The 19,101-nt window shown below is 41.4% G+C and overlaps 1 protein-coding gene across 1 annotated transcript in view; it reads left to right on the forward strand.

Moving 5' to 3' along the window:
- LOC111868700 (protein pellino) overlaps positions 1-19,101 on the forward strand; it is a gene marked incomplete in the record, with an annotated part of 136,552 nt that overhangs the window by 45,045 nt on the left and 72,406 nt on the right. The window contains 1 exon segment of the mRNA XM_033753139.1: positions 2,874-2,975. Within this exon segment, the coding sequence (XP_033609030.1) occupies positions 2,874-2,975 (102 nt within the window).

Raw genomic sequence — 19,101 nt, forward strand, 5'->3', positions numbered from 1 at the left:
ACTTTCTTTATGGAAATCGTCTTTGTTGAATGTACAGTTACGTAAATGGTGAGTCCTATTTTTAGTTAGGCCTTTTAAAATTAGCATTACTGTATTGTTCTTGCCCTAGAACTAAGCTTCCCTACTTGTGTTCTCTCTTCATTTTGGTACTCTTAAATTTGTTCCACCTTGTAATTCTAAGGAGGGGGGAATATTTTAGGCGCGTTGTAGGATTCCTAGAATGTTGACCAGTCTGTTGCAAGGTCTGTGCCATCACAAAACAACAAAAAGCGCGAATCAATAATCGACCCGGGGTCCTAACTTGGCGTGCGGTCAAAGATCGAGAGCTCCCTGATCCACGAAACCCCCGGGTCCCATAAATCGTAATGCTTTCCTTGTGCCCTTAGAACACGCTCTATGTATTTATTGCGTTGTGAAGTGGTAACATTTCCTGAATGCTGAAAGGATGCGCACTTGTATATACAGCATTGTACAGTTACGATCTAGCGAAACTAGTTTTATATAAAGCAATTCGTGACCCCATTGTGGAGTACGGTTACTTGAACGATGTGACTGCCAGCTCTACGTAATTAAGCGACACACACACACACGAAACACTTTCTTTTAACAAACTATTTCACATCACTTCATACTGTAATGTATTTAGTTTCACCCTAAACCGAGATATTTAGAATTAAAATGGGACCATACCAACTTGTAGGCGTGTGCAGTGACTGCTTTATTTCCAGGGGGTTTTAATTTATTTCAATATTGAGCTGGATTTCTATCCAGCGTACGTGATGGAGGACAATGCACCACGTAACCTCACTGGATTTGAATTTGTATTTCTAAGTATTTACATGCCTATAACCCTATCCAAGGTCTCTGATTCAGTACATGACTGACAGTGTGTTACTGCACTCTGGGATTGAGTTTCAGTATGCAGGGTTTTTCCATACCAGTTGTTACTTCGGATTCTTGAGACGCAACTTGCTCATTACTTTTAATAGTTATGTCGTTTGTTTGTCCGTACAGTATTAAACAAAACAAACTAACGAATTCCGTGGACTTCACTCCGCAAACGAACCATATCGACAGAGCAACCACCGCTTGTTGGCGTAGTGCCAACTTTCGCGGATAGAGGTGTCGCATGGTCAGCGCAACGAATTCCCACGGCTGTTAAATCATTTAAAATACTGCATATAAAACGAGAATAGTGTAGTTCATGCAGTGAATATTCCCATGCCTTTTAAATTAACAGAGATTAATCCCAAAATTTACCCAGATGCATATTTGAATGTGATTCTTTAGTAAATAGTGGTTGTTCACATGTTTCGAACATATTCCACCATATAACCCCTCGAAATTCGTGTCTGTGTGTGTGTATATATACAGTGCGTTCAGATTAGGAGGAAACTTCGCAACACCGCTGACGCGTCCCAACATTCCTCACAGATTGCTGCTGTAACTGCTGATAGCAGAATGAGTCATTAGCGCTGATAAACGCGCGCCGTTACAGTTACAGTTACAGCAGCAATCTGTGAGGAATGTTGGGCCCGGTCACCGTTGTTGCGACGTTTCCTCCTTGGTTGAACACCCTATATATTCATAGCCCATTCCATCGTTTCGCTGTCAGTACTGTTATAAATGAGCTTCACAAATTAAAACTGTGAACATTGACACTTTGTAGTGTTTTGCCTGGTGTGATTTTGTTGCTGAGTAAAAGGAAATATGTTTTTATTTACTTGCGCACGCTTTGTGCCTTCCTTGTGTGTCTCAGATCGGCCGTATCGAAATAATAATGCTATGATGATGCAGATAATGTAATCTGAATGTAAATATTAACGCTGTTGTTGTCATCCTCTGCGCCAGACATAATATCTTTGTTTGGTACGTGACTTCCATATTTTCCCCTTTCCGTGCGTCATTCGCGTTGTACTGGAATTCTGCTGCGCTGTGACACCAAGATATTTCATTATGAAGCCACGTATTACTGCGAATTTGCTCTGCCGGTTTATGATTCGAAAATATGTTTTGTAAAACATCGTTTGAAGAAAATTGGCTTGTTTGCATAACATTAAATCAAACTACAAGAGGAAGATCAAAAGGATACTGAAAGATTTTTTTAAGCCGGTGTAGGCACCAGATCTCCTCTTACGTGGAAGACGAGAAGTAATGAATTAAGGCCGAGGGCACACCAAGGAAACTGGCAACCGCAACGCAATCGCAATTTCCCAGAACTGTTATCAGCCTGAGTTGAACACATGTTACTGAATGGAGCAGCGGAAATTGCGTTGCCGTTTTCTCAATTTGCGGTGCTCCATTCAGTAACATGTGTTCAACTCAGGCTGATAAGTTCCCGGGAATTGCGATTGCGTTGCGATTGCCAGTTTCTTTGGTGTGCCCTCGCCCTAAGACCGTTACGAGTTTCCACCACTACAAGTCGTCACAGCCATCAGCACCACTGCTGCCATTCGAGGGTTCCCCTATTAACTGAAACACTTTGCCAGTGTATCACGAGATACAAGCAAATTAAGAAATAAAAAGCAAGTATAGTTTTTCAGTCTGTAGTGGTTAGGTTTGAAGCAGTAATAGATTTAGTTCAGTTATTGAACTGCCGAGCTAGCTGATGTCGCAGTAACGCTGTGGGGTTTTATTCGGGAGGTGCTCGGTTCGAATCTCGGTCGGAACGCTGGCTATTCTGACTGAGGTTTTCGTGGTTTTCCTGTCTCCCCAGGTAAATTCCGGGATAGTGCCTCTATTACGCCACGAACGTTCTCTTCCAGATCCTTTTCGAATTCATTATCGATCATTCTGTATAATCGAGATGTTGACTGCGTCGTAAGCTAACACACACACACGATTATTGAATGCAAGTTTGGTTATTTTTGCAGATCGGATGGCACCGAATCACCCCTATTGGAAGAACACGAGGAGTCCAGTCCGGCAGATAAACCGAAACAAATCACAAAATATGGAGAGCTTACTATCCTAGGGTGAGTATAATTTTCTTAGACGAGGTGATTTTGTAGTTTGTTAGGGTTGTAATCACAAAACATGAGACCACACCCATCCCACATTGAAAATATATGAAAAGTAATTCCCAGTCCCCCCCCCCGGAACCATTTGAGGGGCGCTACAGATCTTACAAAGGATTCCTCAAAAAATAAATAAATAATACAGAATTTTCAGTGTCATTATTATAAGAGAGTTTAATGGATAGTTTAACTGTTTGTTTTACAGAATATTTGTCTTCGTAACTCCCTGTAAGAATTTTATTTGAACGTTATTTGTCTTCCTAAAAGCAGGCTGTGTCATTCTCTTTCCTCAGGTGGAAAGAAAAAATGTTTGCCCCTTGAGACTCGTTAATAGAACCGTTCCTGGTCATTATATGGCGTTAAACATGATTTTCATGGTTAATCATACCTTTTCAAGGAGTCAGTTCAGTATCAGCCACTTGATTTTGTGTATCTAATTAAATGCTACTTCTATACCGAATTAAGTTACAAGGTCTTGATTAAGTGACGCCAGGCGGTCCAGATACCGAAGGCGTCGTTAAATATCCTACAAAAAGGAATTATCTGGCAAATCAAATTTCCTTGGTAGAAGCAGTAACCATTTTCGCGTATGATCTAATTGCAATATGATGTCTTGTGTTATTGGAAGTAGCTGCTGAGGTTTAGGAATAATGTACTGCATCTATCGTCAAAGCACGCACAGTAAGTTCGTCTGGAACGACTTCCATTGCTACACGACGTTGCACAATAGAACACTCAGGACTGAACATGCTGTAGTAGATAGTGTGAAAGACCTGTAATCTTCAATAAACTAATTGTCCTTCACGCAGTGTCTGACGGAGTAATCTCGGCTATCCACATGCATCATGCTCTCTACCCTAGAGATAGCTGCTGTGAACATTGACCTCGCTCATTCTGTAAAGAGAAGAGGTTGACCTTTTGTCTAGTAGCTGTTTGCTTATGATTTACGTGGGTGCTGTACAAGCTGATTTGACCCAAGGGCGGTAGGGAGCCGTCGGGTTGTATAAAAGGAAGGGAATTACATCACGAGCTGGGCTGCTTTCAGCTTCTCGTGAACTGCTTAGTACAGTTTAATTAGTTTCGACGGTAGCCAGTTTTCCTTTTCAAGACTTTCCTTCTGATTCCACTTGGATGGATGCTTATGCCGATCACAGTGGCCGCGTGGTCTAAGGCGTGAACTGTCATGGCCCGCTCGAACGGTGGGATCGTGGGTTCGAGGGTTCGAATCACACTCAAGTCGTGGATGTCTATGTCCGTTTATTCTGTCTTATTCTGCATGTAGGTAGCGGCCTTGCGACGGGCTGATCCCCGTTGCAAGGAGTCCTACCTACTGCGTCTAGGATTAAGAAACTAAAAAAGCGGCTAAGGTCCAACAAAAGAACTGTAGAGAAGTAGATAATGTTTATAGTCTGTAGGCGTCAGTTGTTTTGTTGCATTACATTTGTACCTGCAGTAAATAAACATGAGAGTAACCAGTAGTATGCAAAATCGCGTAGCACGCGTATGAAAAATATTACATATGTATGCCCTGTTGGAATACTCCTTTTCGCCCCATTTATTTTTGCGACATCTGCTACAACAGTTCTGTAAAAACAAAACTAAGAATTCTACAAAACCTGTGCACTTATATTCCAGTTAAACCCGTTAAGCGTTTACGTGTAAGTATAAAAAAGCAAATAATTCAAAAGGCCTAAATCGACTCTTAAGTCTGATTTAAAACTGCAGATAAGATACCAGTATTTTGGATACTTGGCTGGTCCGACTGGCTGAATGGGATAGGCCAGCGTTAGTATCCAGTGCGGCCGTGCCATAGCTAAGGCGGTTAGTCGCCGGCTTCCCACCGCGGTGGCCCGTGTTCGAAGCCGGGTCAGATCATGTGGAATTTGTGGTGGACACAGTGGCACTAGGTCAGATTTTCTTCTAGTACTTCGGTTTCCCCTCCCATTTCTCGTATCACCGACTGTTTCACACACACATCTATCACCCGGGGCTGGTACAATAGGCCAAACAGTAGCCGACGTACCAAGTGGACTTATTTTCACCCCACCCCAAGAANAAAAAAAAAAAATGATGCCGAGTGCCAACAAAATTCGTCGAACCCCTCAGGTACTAGAAGAGTGTCTAGAGAGGGTAACAAAGTTCATCTCTCCAACCTGTGTACTTTCTTCACGACAAGATTCTAAGAAAGCAAAACAGAATAATGGAGAACCAGTCCGATCGACAGGGCAGATTGGCGCAGTTAGTCACACATTTTACTTTTTGTGAATCTGTGTCCCCGGACAGTGACTCTTGACAGAGGCTTTCCCGTTGTTCATTCTAGTGACGAAGATAATGTATCTTGTGTAAGACGAGATCCTCTTGAGACTTCCCCAGTCCTTGATAGTTGCATCTCATTAGACTCACCGTAAGTTTATGCACAGTTGTTGCAGTTTGGTGTGAAGGAGTGTTTTCCACCTTACTGAAGGACACCTGTGTAGTTGCTATGTACCCAATAGTGCTTGCGTATCTGCACTGAATACTGAGTCATCGTCGTCGTGGGGGAGCCTACCGAGTGACGGCTGCTGTCTCAGCGTGGGTGGAGCAGCGTAATGTGAGAGTGAACGTAGGCGGTGTCTCAGTTACGGGGGAAGCATCAGTCATTTCTTCTCGTGACACATCTTTATTGCCCCAAATTACCCTTTGGGTGCTTCAAGTCAGTTGCCATTCTCAGACCAAAGGGCACTAGGGTTAAACGTTAATTCTGAGCTGCAACAATGGATATTTAAATACTTCTCGGATTGTCAGTTGCCTCTGCCGCTTTGTGAGTGTGTCTTGAACACTTAGGACACACTTCACAGCGTGATATCTGCTCAAATAAGAAAAGGTAAAGGTATCCCTGTAACAGTCCATGGAGACCCATAGGGTTGTGAGATGTCGAGGCTTCCATATTATCTAAACAATCGGCTAATAGACGGAGGTGAGATTGTCAGCCTTACACGCCGGCCGCACTTAACCCCCAGGAAGATTCGTGGTACTCATTTCTATTAGAGGTTAATTCGACCCTAGGGCCGCATTGCGGCTGGAATGATTACGTCTATTGAAAAATCCACTGACCTCATCAGGAATCGAACCCGCTACCTTCCGGCTTGTAGCATAGTGCCCCAACCAACTACTCTACTGAATAAATAGTACGTAATTCATCCTATATGAAAGTACATTCTCGGTTCGAGTAAAGGCGCCTGATTTCTTTAAAACTAGTTGTGTCTTACTCGTTATAAAATTGTAGGGGATATGTCTGTAGCCTGTCCGTCGCCATGTTGATACTATTCGTCAGACGAACTTTTTAATTCAGTATCTTTCAGCGTGATTGATGATCTCAAAGAACGAATGTTGTGACCCAGTCACAATGGCTCATAAGTTATCGTAATGAAAACAAAAGGATATCCACATGTTATATGGTTGGCTACATCATATTTCATCAGACAAAAATTACCGTATCAAAACGATTCTCAGATATGCCACAGTAATTTAAGGATCGCATGTGTCAGTGACTGTAGTGTTTCACCGCAGTAGCTCGTATGGCCACCATGTTGATGTTGAAAATATACTTAGACTGTATAGCGATGAAATGGCCAGCGAAATTACCTTTATATGGAGTTCTTGTAATTTCATGTTATTTGCCAAGTTTTCGAGGAAGGCATTCTTGTCAAAAAAAAATGTGGGGGCAGCTGTTAAAATTCATAAAGTTGGTGCATCTTTGAATAATTAGTAAAATAAAATGGAAATACTGGATAGCAGCTGAAGGAGAACATCTAAAAACCAAATCCCTCTTCGCTTATGTCCTGTGTGTGATGAAAGAATGAATGGACTGCTAAATTGGTGCTGACCCTCGCCAGTAGTGTCCCGCGGGACTCGTAACCATATTTTACTGTCTGACGGCTGTGGGAGCCTTCAGACTCCCCTACACACACTGATTGCTCCAAAATAATGTGTACAAATTGAATTCGAACCTTACAGGAATCACATTACATCTTCGCTACAAAGATCAGTCGGTTAATGCCGTTAGGGAAGTAAAAGGCTAACCCTCTAAAGTGCTTCTATATGTACCACCTGCTAACATACTAAAACCGAGCATTCGTCCCACAGTGTATTTACGTGTTTCTTGTGGCTCTTACAGCAAACAGCAATTATTTCCCTAGTAGCGGGCGTGGAGCAAGTGTGAAGGACTTCCCGCTCGACACGTGTGTTGGAGAAGTTGCCTGACCATTACGGCGACGTCTTTTGTCAATTCCGTGGTATCGCTTAAACATTTCTGATACTTTATCTTTCCTAGTAGGTATTAACAACACAGCAAGTAACGTATATTGTCTCTGATCACTACTGTCAGCCGTGTTAAGTTTACTGTGGGAAAGCCCTAAAGCGACGTTTCGTATCCTACTTTGCAAGTTTTTAAATGGAAAAGCGTGTTGTAAAAGGAAGCTAGACATGTGAAATCCATGTTAAATTAGGGAGTTTATACAGTGACTTATGTTAAATTTGTAGACCTAAATGCGTGGCGTGTTTCATTTTGAAGATATTTTTTGTTGTTTTGATCCACTTATTTTCGTGCCTATCGTTATTACTAATGAAAACTTCGTAAAGTGTCATGATGCCGTACGAAATTTTTGAGTATCGATAGTGGTAATGTGTTTCTGGCTCTTTTACTTTCGCTCTACGAACAGGGGCAAATATAGAGTAGGAAACATATAGGCCTATTCTTTGATCATTTCGTGCTACTGTTAAATTGAATTTCATATATAACTTTCACGTCGAATGTTACTTTTGTGTTTGTAAAGTCGCAATAATTTATTGGAATTTTTTTTCGTCGTTACTGTATAAAATTGTGTCTCGTTCTTGGACAAACAGGAAATTATGAATTTATGCTGTAGAATTGGTCAGGCTGTATAATTATCCACAACCTTTTTGTTCATATTTACAGTCAGCGGCCCTCAGCGGGACTCTAGCTCGCGAGAAATGATATATTTTGCACGCTCTGAGAAAATTGTAGCGATGCATGTCCTTGTGTGGTGATGGTAACAATAAGTACAGATTTACGTGTCCTGGGCCCTATATATACTGATTGATGTTTGAGATTAAAAGTCGTTGCAGAATCGGGCTGACCTGGTATGTTTTTCTATAAAGGAACAGACTTGCTGAGTATGCATGAGGTCGCCTAATAACACCTGAACAAGTTCAAATACTTTTTTTATTTTCGGTAATGCTGTCGGTCACCGCGTGTTTTAAATCCCTTATTTTAAACGACACTGCATATGTGCCGTGCCAGCTTACAAGGTGAAGAGAGAAGCTGTACTCTGTAATCATTAGATTTTGTACATCCTCATCATCATCAGTAATCTTTCAGACGACAGGTCCACAGTCTCTTCCAAAACAATTCCTCCACTTAATGCGATCTAGAGCTTTCTCCTTCAAATGACAGTATCCTCTTCTGTTCCCAAGGTCATCCAGCATCTTCTTACGTCTTCTTCCTCGTCCTCTTGTCACTAATATCCGCCCCTCTATCTTTCCTTCATTAACTTATTTTAGAAGGCAGTGTCTGCGTAGAGTGTGAATTTAATTAAAATAATTGTTCACTTTGTATGGAAGTGATTACGCACGTCCACACTGTTGACCATGTAAGCTACATAGGCTGTTGTTGAGGGAAAGAGTGTACTGATTAATTTACATCAGGCAAGATTCCATTGAACAATTCCATGAAGAATTTCAGATATTGAGAACAGAAATATTACAACGCGTGTCAGCATGAACACATCCACCGAAAAGTAGTGGTTAATGAGCGGAATATTTTACTTTCCAGTGACATGTATAAGCATTCTATCTTCAGTTGCTTGGCTCCTAACGAGTGATACCCCAGTTTTTATTAGATTAGTCGGCTTTATCAACAGTAGGTCTTACGTGGTACGTGGATTGCAACAGTGCGAGAGATACGTTATGCTGCCTGGAAAGCATGTCGTTTCAGCAGTTGTGAGATCTGATTGAGAGACCGTGTTCGTGATTTTTTTTTTTTTGTCTTTCCAGAGAAGTTTTGGGATAATACCTTTAAATGTGATATGGCGGCTTTTTACCCGCGTGTCTTCTAGGCCTGCCGATCACAGCAATACTGTACTCATGTCCGTAATCTTTATGAGTGTTGTAAGACTGAAGAAAGAAATGGTTGACTATAGACTCAGTTTTGGAATTTAGGGAACGAAATAGCAGTTAGCGTGTGAAGAGTTCGATAATATCGGTTTTGTTCTTCTTCCCTGTCCCCACCTCTTTACACAGAGTTAATCCTCTGTAATTGTGCGAATATCGGTCTTCAGGTTTTAATCGATAATACTTGTCTCGAACAGTCCATTACCTCAAAAGCTTTATTTTGCAGAGCGAGCTGTTAGCACTACGGCCTCTGTCTTCTAGTGGTCAGAGTTCCTGGCTACAGATCCAGAGGTTCGGATTCGATTCCCGGCGCTATCAAATTTTCTGGGACGTGGTCCCCTCAGCTTCGTTAGGATAATTGATGAGCCACTTGAAGGGAAAAGTAGCGGCTCCAGCCTATAAAACCGAGATTAACGGCCGTGGGGATCCGTTGCGCTGACCATACGATACCCTCTATCCGCAAAAGTTGGCACTAACTTCGCCGACAAGCTGTGGTCACTCGGTCGGTATAGTTCGCTTGCGGATCAAAACCACGGAGAGAGAAGGGGGGGGGGGGTTAGCCCGTTTTCTACCACAGCCACGCATCATTGGTTATCTTCAGTCACTTTACTTCGTATTGTTCTGAGGAGCTGGATAGAGTGTTACGGTATGGAATTTAAGTCATTGGATTTTCATAAAATACATTTTTCTCGGTGAATACTCGTGAAACAAATTTGACATAACTTTATTCATTATACAAACTAATGTGATAATGCTGTTTAAATAGGTAGCGCAACGTATATGCATACTAGCAGGCTTCTCAGAGGTCGTGGATTTTGGTTTGCTGAGCAATTTGGTTCCCGGCTTGTGTTCAGGAGGTGACCGATTCGAATCGTCCTGGGCAGTGACTGTCCTGGCTCTCGTTTTTCATTGTTCATTCTCAGTCCCTCCAGGCAAATGCCTGGATAAGACCTCGTTATGTGAAATTCCGAATTACTGATGGTGTTTTTAAACAGACTGCAAATAGATCCACATAAACTTCTTGTTTGTTTGTGACGTACGGAAACTGATTGTGGAAAGAAACTTTAAAATATGCCTCGGCAGTTTGTAAGTAGTTATCAGAAATGTATGTATGTGTGTGTGTGTCACTTTTCACGATCGAAAACGAAATCACCTTGCGCCTTGGCTCTTTCTTTCAAAAGGGAACTAGTTGTCCGAAGAGCTATATTTACAGGATTACAATGACGAGGAATTTAAGAAATGACGCATATGTGACGCAGGTAGCCTACAGTACGAATATACGAACGCTCTTGTTCATATCAGCTGAAAATCTTTGAGTTATTACTACGACATTGTATTTCTATATGAATGTTAATACGAATTTTATGACTTTTTTACTACACGGTTTAGTTGAACACTTTAACTTTTCCCTATTTCAGATTAACCACCTGCCTTACTTTAAAACAAACTAATTAGAGCTCCCGCAGATATGTGTCTGGGTGCGGGTAATTAATCAGAATACTGTGGGCATGCGGGAAACAGTAGTTTCTGTTCTACTTATTTTGAAACGCGTAATCTTCAACTTTTGACTGGTCATAACAAAGTTCAGATATATCACATAAAATAAGGAAAATTTTGTTTTTAGTTTCTCCCTTGGCCATTTTGATACTGTCGGTATGTTGCTCCGCGGAGAATTTCGTAATGTCTCGTTTCTTGGTTTGCGTACTAAGTAATGGTTACTAATATTAAGCCAGTTAATTGGATGTGTACTTAGTAAAGCACAACTTGAAAACTTTGCTTTTAAATAAAATTGATTGGCATGAGTGAGAGATCGATTGCATGTGGCTCGGACGCGGGGAAATTAGAATAGAATACGTTGCAAATTATTTTTAGATTCAGTGGTGTTCCTAATGAATATTCAACCGCGAGGGAGCTACCTCATTAACATTTTTAGTTATTTTAATGCTCTCGAATGGCAGTTTGGCGCTGTAGTCCAAGTGGAGAGAAATCGTTAGAGAATCCACATGGATATGTGCGTGTCTCTTGTCTCTAATGTAACGACCAGGGGCGGCCCGTGTATAGGCACTGCGGAACCGCAGCACCCCCAATTTCCACTTGATATTATCGATAACATTTATATAATGAGTCCTTTTTTCTTCAATTGTTTCTTTATCCTTGTACAATACAATATATAATCCTTAAGCTTAATATCAGTAGCCAAATCTTTGTATGGAACTGTGCGCCTCTGGAGCAACACCCCCACTAATTTTAGCTACGAGCCGCCACTGGTAATGACTATTGTAAATTAATTTTCTACTGAGATCAAACACAATAATACGGCGAAAACACGTTGAACTTGTGTTTAGGTGGTGCCCGCGATCGACTGCAGCTTCTACGCATCCGAGCTCAATTCTAGATATACCATATAACGGATATCCAAGTCATATGTCGTCTAGAACACCGAAATTCTTGTTTGGATAATTTCTTATGTCTTTGTATTCGAGAACCGAATGCAATCCGTTGAAATAAGCACGACCGTTCTCTCACTCCATATTCAATATACTCGTAACTTGCGTAATTGTCCTCTAGTGTAAACCGACAGTACGGTTCTCTGCAGCTGATAGGCATTCTAAAATTGCCTGCAATTGAAAATAAATTGTTATAAACAGATTCTTAAACTGTATTACAAATTATCAGCATTGCCTACATTTATGTTTTTTAATTTTAAAGCACATATAGGAGAAACAAAATTGAATACATTCTTGTCATTCACTTCGGAATCCATTTTTCTAAATATTAAGATACGACAGGGAATTTATCATATGAGAATATATGAGAGCAGAGTATGAGACTCATATGTGTTTGGTGGTAAAACGGGAAGTAAAGAGGATCGAGAAAATTACGTAATAAAGAACCTCATAATTTTATTCCCTGCAAGATAATATTAGGAGGATGGATAGAATAGTCGGTATAGCCACTAGCTACGGACTGGACGACCGAAGTGTCGGGGTTCGAGTCACGTTAGGGTCACGAATGTTCTCTTCTCCACGTCTTCCAGACCACCTCTGGGGTCCACCCAACCTCCTATCCGGTGGGTCCCGGGGTTAAAGCGGCCGGGATGTGAAGCTGACCATTCACCTCCAGCTGGTACCGAGGTCAAGAAAATTGTGGATCTATACGTTCACTCCCCATACGCCTTCATGGTGTAGTGCTTAATTAGTTAAGCACAGGGACAACATAACCTTTTACCTTACCTTACTAACCTCAGTGTAGTGGAGATATTAAAAATGGGTGCCGCTATACATCCACTCCCCCATACGTCTTCATGGCGTAGCGCGTAATTAGTTAAGTACAGGGACAGCGTTACCTTTTTTTTTTTTTGGCGCTACAGCACTCATTTGGGCCTAGGCCTACCTCCATGAAACTCTCCGTTTTCACTTCGGTTTTACTAGATCTTAGACATACGGTAATACTCCTTGGGCGGGTGATCAGCTCGTCGCAAGGCCTCTACCTGTACACAAACACAGAAAAACACACACAAACATCGATACCCTGAGTGGGATTCGAACCCACGATCCCGGCTTCCGAGCGAGCGAAGACAGTACATACATTAGGCCGCTCGGCTACCGTGACCGGCAATGTTTAAGAATAATATATAAGAATTCGGTTCGTACCTCACAGGAAACAGATCCGAACCCACGATCCCGGCTTCCAAGCGAGCGAAGACAGTGCATGGCTTAGACCGCTCGGCTACCGTGACCGGCCAACTTTACCTTTACCAGATACTATTACGATAAAGACGAGAAGTTCGTCCAGCATTTGAATTGGAAAATCTAGAATGACGGCACTTCTCGCTGCGTAAACTTTAAGGTAGAAGAGAGACTGTTGATAACGTTACAATGCCATCGCGAGAAGATATGAAGCATGCTGACAAAACCGTAATCTGGACCTTCTTCACTACCCATGCGGCTGTCGTGTAGTCTTATCACATAATAAATTATTACTTTCTTGCTTACATCTTTGTGGGTCATTTCTTTCCCACTCACTCATGGAGCTGAGCCCGTCTTGAGAAGCCGTCAATTGTGCAGCTACTGAAGAATTTCCCAGCATTTTATGGAACCCGGAAGTTCATTACCGTCTTCACAACAGTCCTCCACTGGTCCCTATCTTGAGCCAAATAAATCCAATCCATTCCATACCATACCATACCATCCTCTATCTCTCTCTCTGAGAACCATTTTAATATTGTTCACCCACCTACGCCTTGGTCTTCCCAGTGGTCTCCCTTCCTCCTCCCCCATTCGTTCTACATGTCCTGCCCATCTCATCCTTCTTGACTTGATCATTCTAATTATACTTGGAGAAGCGTACAAGTTATGAACCTCCTCATTATGCAGTTTTCTCCAACCTCCTGTCACTTCATCTCTCTTCGGTCCAAATATTCTCCTCAACACCCTGTTCTCAAACACCCTCAGTCTATCCAGCGCCAGTAAAATTATATTTTATTCCAGTAATTTTGTGCTGTTTCCAGCTTCCTACAGGGCATACAGGCGTGTCTTATTTATCAGATAATTGTTTATATAGTCAGTGGGAATTGTGCATATGTTCACAAGTAAAGAAGCATGTGCGCCTGTTTTTCTGTCAGCCGAAACATGTATTAAGCGTAGTAATGTATCAGCCTGTGTTGAACTTAGAGGCTGAAGGAGCTGCGATATGGAAGCCACTGTTGATATTGATTGTATGGTTGGTGCGAGTCGCATGCTGTCTGCTTTACCACGCATGACACTCCCGCACATGCATTGCGTAAAAGCAGTCCTGCAGTTTTTCGGAGTCTTGATTACTTGTCTTACAACCCTTGATCTACGCTTTCAATGTTGATATTGTTATCAAAACTATATTTATGACATTAAGACTAACGTAGCGTTTGTTTCTAAAGACCATATGGTGACACAGGTACACGAATTTATGTAGCAAAGTGTGCAGCAGTTTTTCTCCGCTTGCTTTTAACGAGGGAATTCAGTTCTGTTCTCACACATATATTGGTTGGAGAAATGCATATAGGATATTGGTGGGAAAGCCAAAAGGAAGGAGACCACTGGGAAGACCAAGTCGTAGGTGGGTGGACAATATTAAAATGGATCTCAGAGAGATGGAATGGTATTGATTCGATTGATCTGACTCAAGATACGGACCAGTGGAAGGCCCTTGTGAACTCGGTAAAGAACCTTCGGGTTCCACAAAATGCTGGGATGTACTTGAGTAGCTGCACAATTGGCAGCTTCTGAAGAAGGGCTCAGCTCCACGAGTGAGTTATTTCCTTTTGTTTCATATTTCGTTGTGACGCTTAGTTTAATTCTTGGACATTTTGCTCGGTGTGTTCAAAAACTGATTGACGTTTCCGAATGGAACGTTGTATATCCTAGCTCAAATCATGCATGATTTTATATAGGCTTTCAGGTTAATGAAGTACTCCTATATACCGGTTTTATCTATTATGTGTTTTTATTTTTTTGAAAAGAATGAATTTGTGCAATCCTGTGAACTTAAAGATAGTTAAAGATAGTATCAGTGGGTTTGCCCCTATACCTTTATCGTGATGAAGTAATTCTGAATAAAAGCCTACTCATAACCAGAGCGATATCGCAGTTATGCAGGCCAAGCAGATAGTGTTATCCGCAAGTGCAATGAGAACATTTTAAATTTGGGTTTATCGCTCTGATAGTCTTCATGAAGTAGGTCAAGAATTCAAAGACCTTGGAGAAAATCCGCAACACAGCGGTCTGTGCGTGAATTCTGTAAACAATAGGCTTTTGTATACTGGACATAGTTTTGCATGCAGTACGTATTATAGCCATGTCAGCCGATATTCACCTTATTAAGCACGCCGTGTCTTTTGCTTGACTGCTGGCTGTAGGTGTTTTTTATTGTTAAAGGTTTTGTAGACCTCGCAGTTTTTCATCTTCCGTACTTCGAATTCTAACAGCAGTTCGTTGCTGTTCTGCTAATTGTCATTCTTAAGTTATCCAAGCGTCCAGATGTTTCCTAACAGAATCTTGTACTTACTCGTAACTGAGTCAGTGAAGCAAAGCCCTTATTGAGAAACTCTCAGATACACAGTTTCCCCGCCTTACACGGAACCCTAAGATTCATTACTGTGTTCACAAACCCCCAGGTCTGGTCTTCAATCTGAGCCATATTAAGCCACCTTATTTCTTTAAGATGCGTTTGATGTCGCATATATATCCTTAAGCCTTCTACCCTTAGGCTTTCTGACCAATACTTTGTATGCATTTTTTAGATTTCATCAGTGCTACATGCCCCTTCAAGCTCATTCTCCTTGATTTTATTACCATAATTATTATCTGTAAAGAGTTCAAATTGTGAAGTTCCTCGTTTCTGTGACCTCCAGTCAGTTCCTCGCTCTTTAATTCCATATATTCTCAGCATCCTCTTACTCAGGCACCCCGATTCTATGTCTTTAACTTAAATGTAAATGATCCACTTTAGAACCGCGCACAGTAACAGACCTTAAATTTCAGTACGTTATTAAATAGTTTTATGGGATTAAATGCTAGTTTGAGCCGATCACAGTGGCCGCGCAGCCTAAGGCATGGACTGTCTTCGCCCGCTCGAACACTGGGATCGTGGGTTGGAATCCCACTCGAGGCTTGGATGTCTGTGTGCCTTTCTTCTGTATCTGTGTCGTCAGGTGTGGATAGCGGCCTTGCGACGGGCTGATCTCCTGTCCAAGGAGTCCTACCGACTGTGTATAGGATAAAGAAACTTAAAAAGCGGCCAAGGTCCAAAGGGCTGTAGAACCATAGGGGGAGACAGAAATGTTAGTTTGAAAGAGCTCATTATGGTAACTAATATGGAAAATAATGAGACTTTCACAATTTAAAGAAAAGCCAGCAGTAAATGTATTTCCTGTAGCATTGTATGTTCAGTCTTTGTCATTTCCCCTTGTGCACACCTTAACAATTAAGAATGGACTTCCGCTGCATGGCGGAAATCAAGTCAGTACAATCAAAAGAGCAGTGATTCTGGATATCAGCTAATTTAATCAAGGCTTTACTTCAAATTAACTATTTATTAACTCATATTAACCTTTGCAGTAGCCATTTCAGAATCTAGTCGCTGACGACCCCAGTTTTAAGAGGTAAAAGCGAATTGTGAAATTAATGCCCCCTCTTTGGAGAAAATATTAACATAAATATTCTAGAGAAAGGAACTGACATTCGGAAAATTCGATTGTGCCCCCCCCCTCCCCCCGCCTTCAAACACTTCGTTAGAAAAATCCAGAATTTGTGAAGATCAGTGTTCAAAATTTTACAAAAATTATTAAGAAGTTCTTAGCAAGCTTAGAAAATTAGTTACGGCGCTGTGATGTACGCTACAGAAAGTTAACGCATTCTAAGATACACTGCAGGAATGTTTTCGACTACCTTAACTACTGCTCTCTCTCTCTCTCTGTGCTGCTGGTTATAACGATAACATTATTAATAATTATTGCAACCACCATTGTTCTTATACTTTTAATTGTGAAACATAAATTAACATGTTCGTGTCGTAAACAGGGCCACAATTAAAACTTTTACGGAAACAAGGTTTCATAAAATCTCGCTAAGAAGGGAAAATAGACCCAGGAGTGCTCTGATAGAAGAAGACATCGTAATGACGTTTCGGTTCTTTCCAATACGCTGAATGTCTGCAATGAGAAACAGCGAAACAAATGCTCGTGTAAATAGCAGTATGCTATGAAATACGAATATAGGTTTACATGTTCAGGTAAGAAAGCTGTTAGAAAATTCATCGGCTGCGCAGTGGGCAACCGGGATTCGATCCCGGTCTTGTTCAGTTATTTTCCATTTCGCTGCCACCGTCGGTCCGGTTCTGGGACCCTCCTGGGCTCATATCTAATAATTGGGGGCGCCTGAACGTAAAGCTGACAATTCACCTCCAACTAGTAGACCTAAGAAGGTATTAATGCGAGGAGTTATCCCCACTGCTGGTCCCTCACATCTTCATGTGATGGTACGCAACTCTTTAAAGCCCAGTGGTTATTGTGTGTACCACCTGCCGTAACCTACTAAAACTCTGTATTCTGCCAACAGAGCGTGTTTTTGTGTTTCTTGCGGTTCTTAAACAGCGATTGTTTCCGTAAACAGCATTAACCGGTTGGTCTTTGTAGCGGAGACGTAATGTGTCTTCTGTGAGGTACGAACTGCATTTTTATATATTATTTAGAATAAATTTAGTCTTTAAAGGGTTAAATTAATCAGGTAGAGTTTCTAACCGTCTAGTGCGTTAAGGCCCTTTGCGTTGGGCGCCACTCCTTCTAACCTTCCTTCTCCGGCAGTCCTCTGAAGAGCCCTTTTGTTGCTGGTTGCATCTGCTCCTCTAGCCGTTCCCTCTCACCTGTTGTTACTTCGAGTTGGCAGGTTGCTGCTGCGTCCTTCCTATCCAGTTCTGTTTCCCTTTTTGTTGTTCTGGTGGATAATAGTTTGTGGGGTATGGGTTATCAGAGTGCTGGGCACCAGTAAGCTTACTGTAACGGCTTACATTTCGGGGAAAAGGGGGAATGAACTGGAAACTACAGGTGCTAGGTACCGCGTTCTCACTGGAGCGATGAGATTCGGTCTCAGGGTGAATACGGGCCTCGCGTCAGCGGGAAAGAGAAGAGTGTTTTAGGTAGGCACTAACACACACNGTGACTTTCATATCGTCGGGGCGTTATGCTGATGTTTGTGAAGTTGAGCATACTCGATAAAAATTGATTTTCCAGGAGGTCTTTTACTGTGAAAGTTACAGTCGCTCAGTATATTTCAGAGTACGAAACCCGAGAATGTTTCCGATAGTTATGTGTAACCCATAGAAACCACACTCATAATCATACTTATATGGAACTGAATGCGTAGGTTCGGATATGTTTTCTTATAACTTGACGGTTTTCGGTTCTTGTGTACTTCAAACGTATCTGTATGCTTATAACTGGAGGAAAGTTGTGCGTGTTTTGTCGCTTCTCCAACTGCCCTGTTTCGACTCCTTCCAATTACGGTTATCGCCATGTCTCATGAGGAATTTGTGTAGAATTTTGTGTTTGAGGGTTGTGTAAGGTAATGAGTGTGCGGTGGATATAATTTGAAGCACACAAGCTCAAGGAAAAGAACTTTCATTGAAAAATATTCGTTATTCTCACAGGTCGTTCGGAAGGCGACTAGAATACGAGTACATGAATTGTAGCCTCCGATGTTGCACAATCGTAGTGATAATAAAATAGGCGTAATGTAATGCGGTACCTGCAGTGAATTCCCAAGAAATGTTATTATTTGTATAACGTAATTTCCGTATAGGCTCGAATATAAGGCGATCCTCAATTATTTTCAATAAGAAAAAGAAAGTGACAAAATTGAATATGCCATACAGATCTTAGAGATGTCAGCAAGGCTGTGCCGTTAATAAATAATAAATTAAGTATTTAATACCTTAAATATACTTCTAGGTAATTCCACAAATATCATTGTAGTCAGAACTTCTCCTCATGTTTATTCTTGAGAGCCCGAAAACGAGGCAGTCTCGCATTTCTAAGTAGCAGCATTTGAGGAGAAGAAGACATCGCATTATATTGGGACGAGTACGTTGCGTAGGATGTTGTTACGCCTGTGGATATAAAGAATGGAAGGAATGTTGGTGGATGCTCATGAGTAGGGCCCGGATTTGTATCACATGTCATATTTTTTTCCTAGGGTTTATTCCTATTTATAAATGTAATTATGCATGTTTCCAGTCATTCTTATTGAAATTATGTCGTTTTTATTGTGCATATAAATGCATATTTTAGAGTTTTATTGGTTTTACAGCATATTTTGGCATAATTTTGAAATAATGTCATATTTTTGTCATTTTAGAAACAATTCTTTGATATAATGTAAAA

The sequence above is a fragment of the Cryptotermes secundus genome, unplaced genomic scaffold (genome assembly GCF_002891405.2).
Source record: "Cryptotermes secundus unplaced genomic scaffold, Csec_1.0 scaffold1184, whole genome shotgun sequence".
NCBI lineage: Eukaryota > Metazoa > Arthropoda > Insecta > Blattodea > Kalotermitidae > Cryptotermes > Cryptotermes secundus.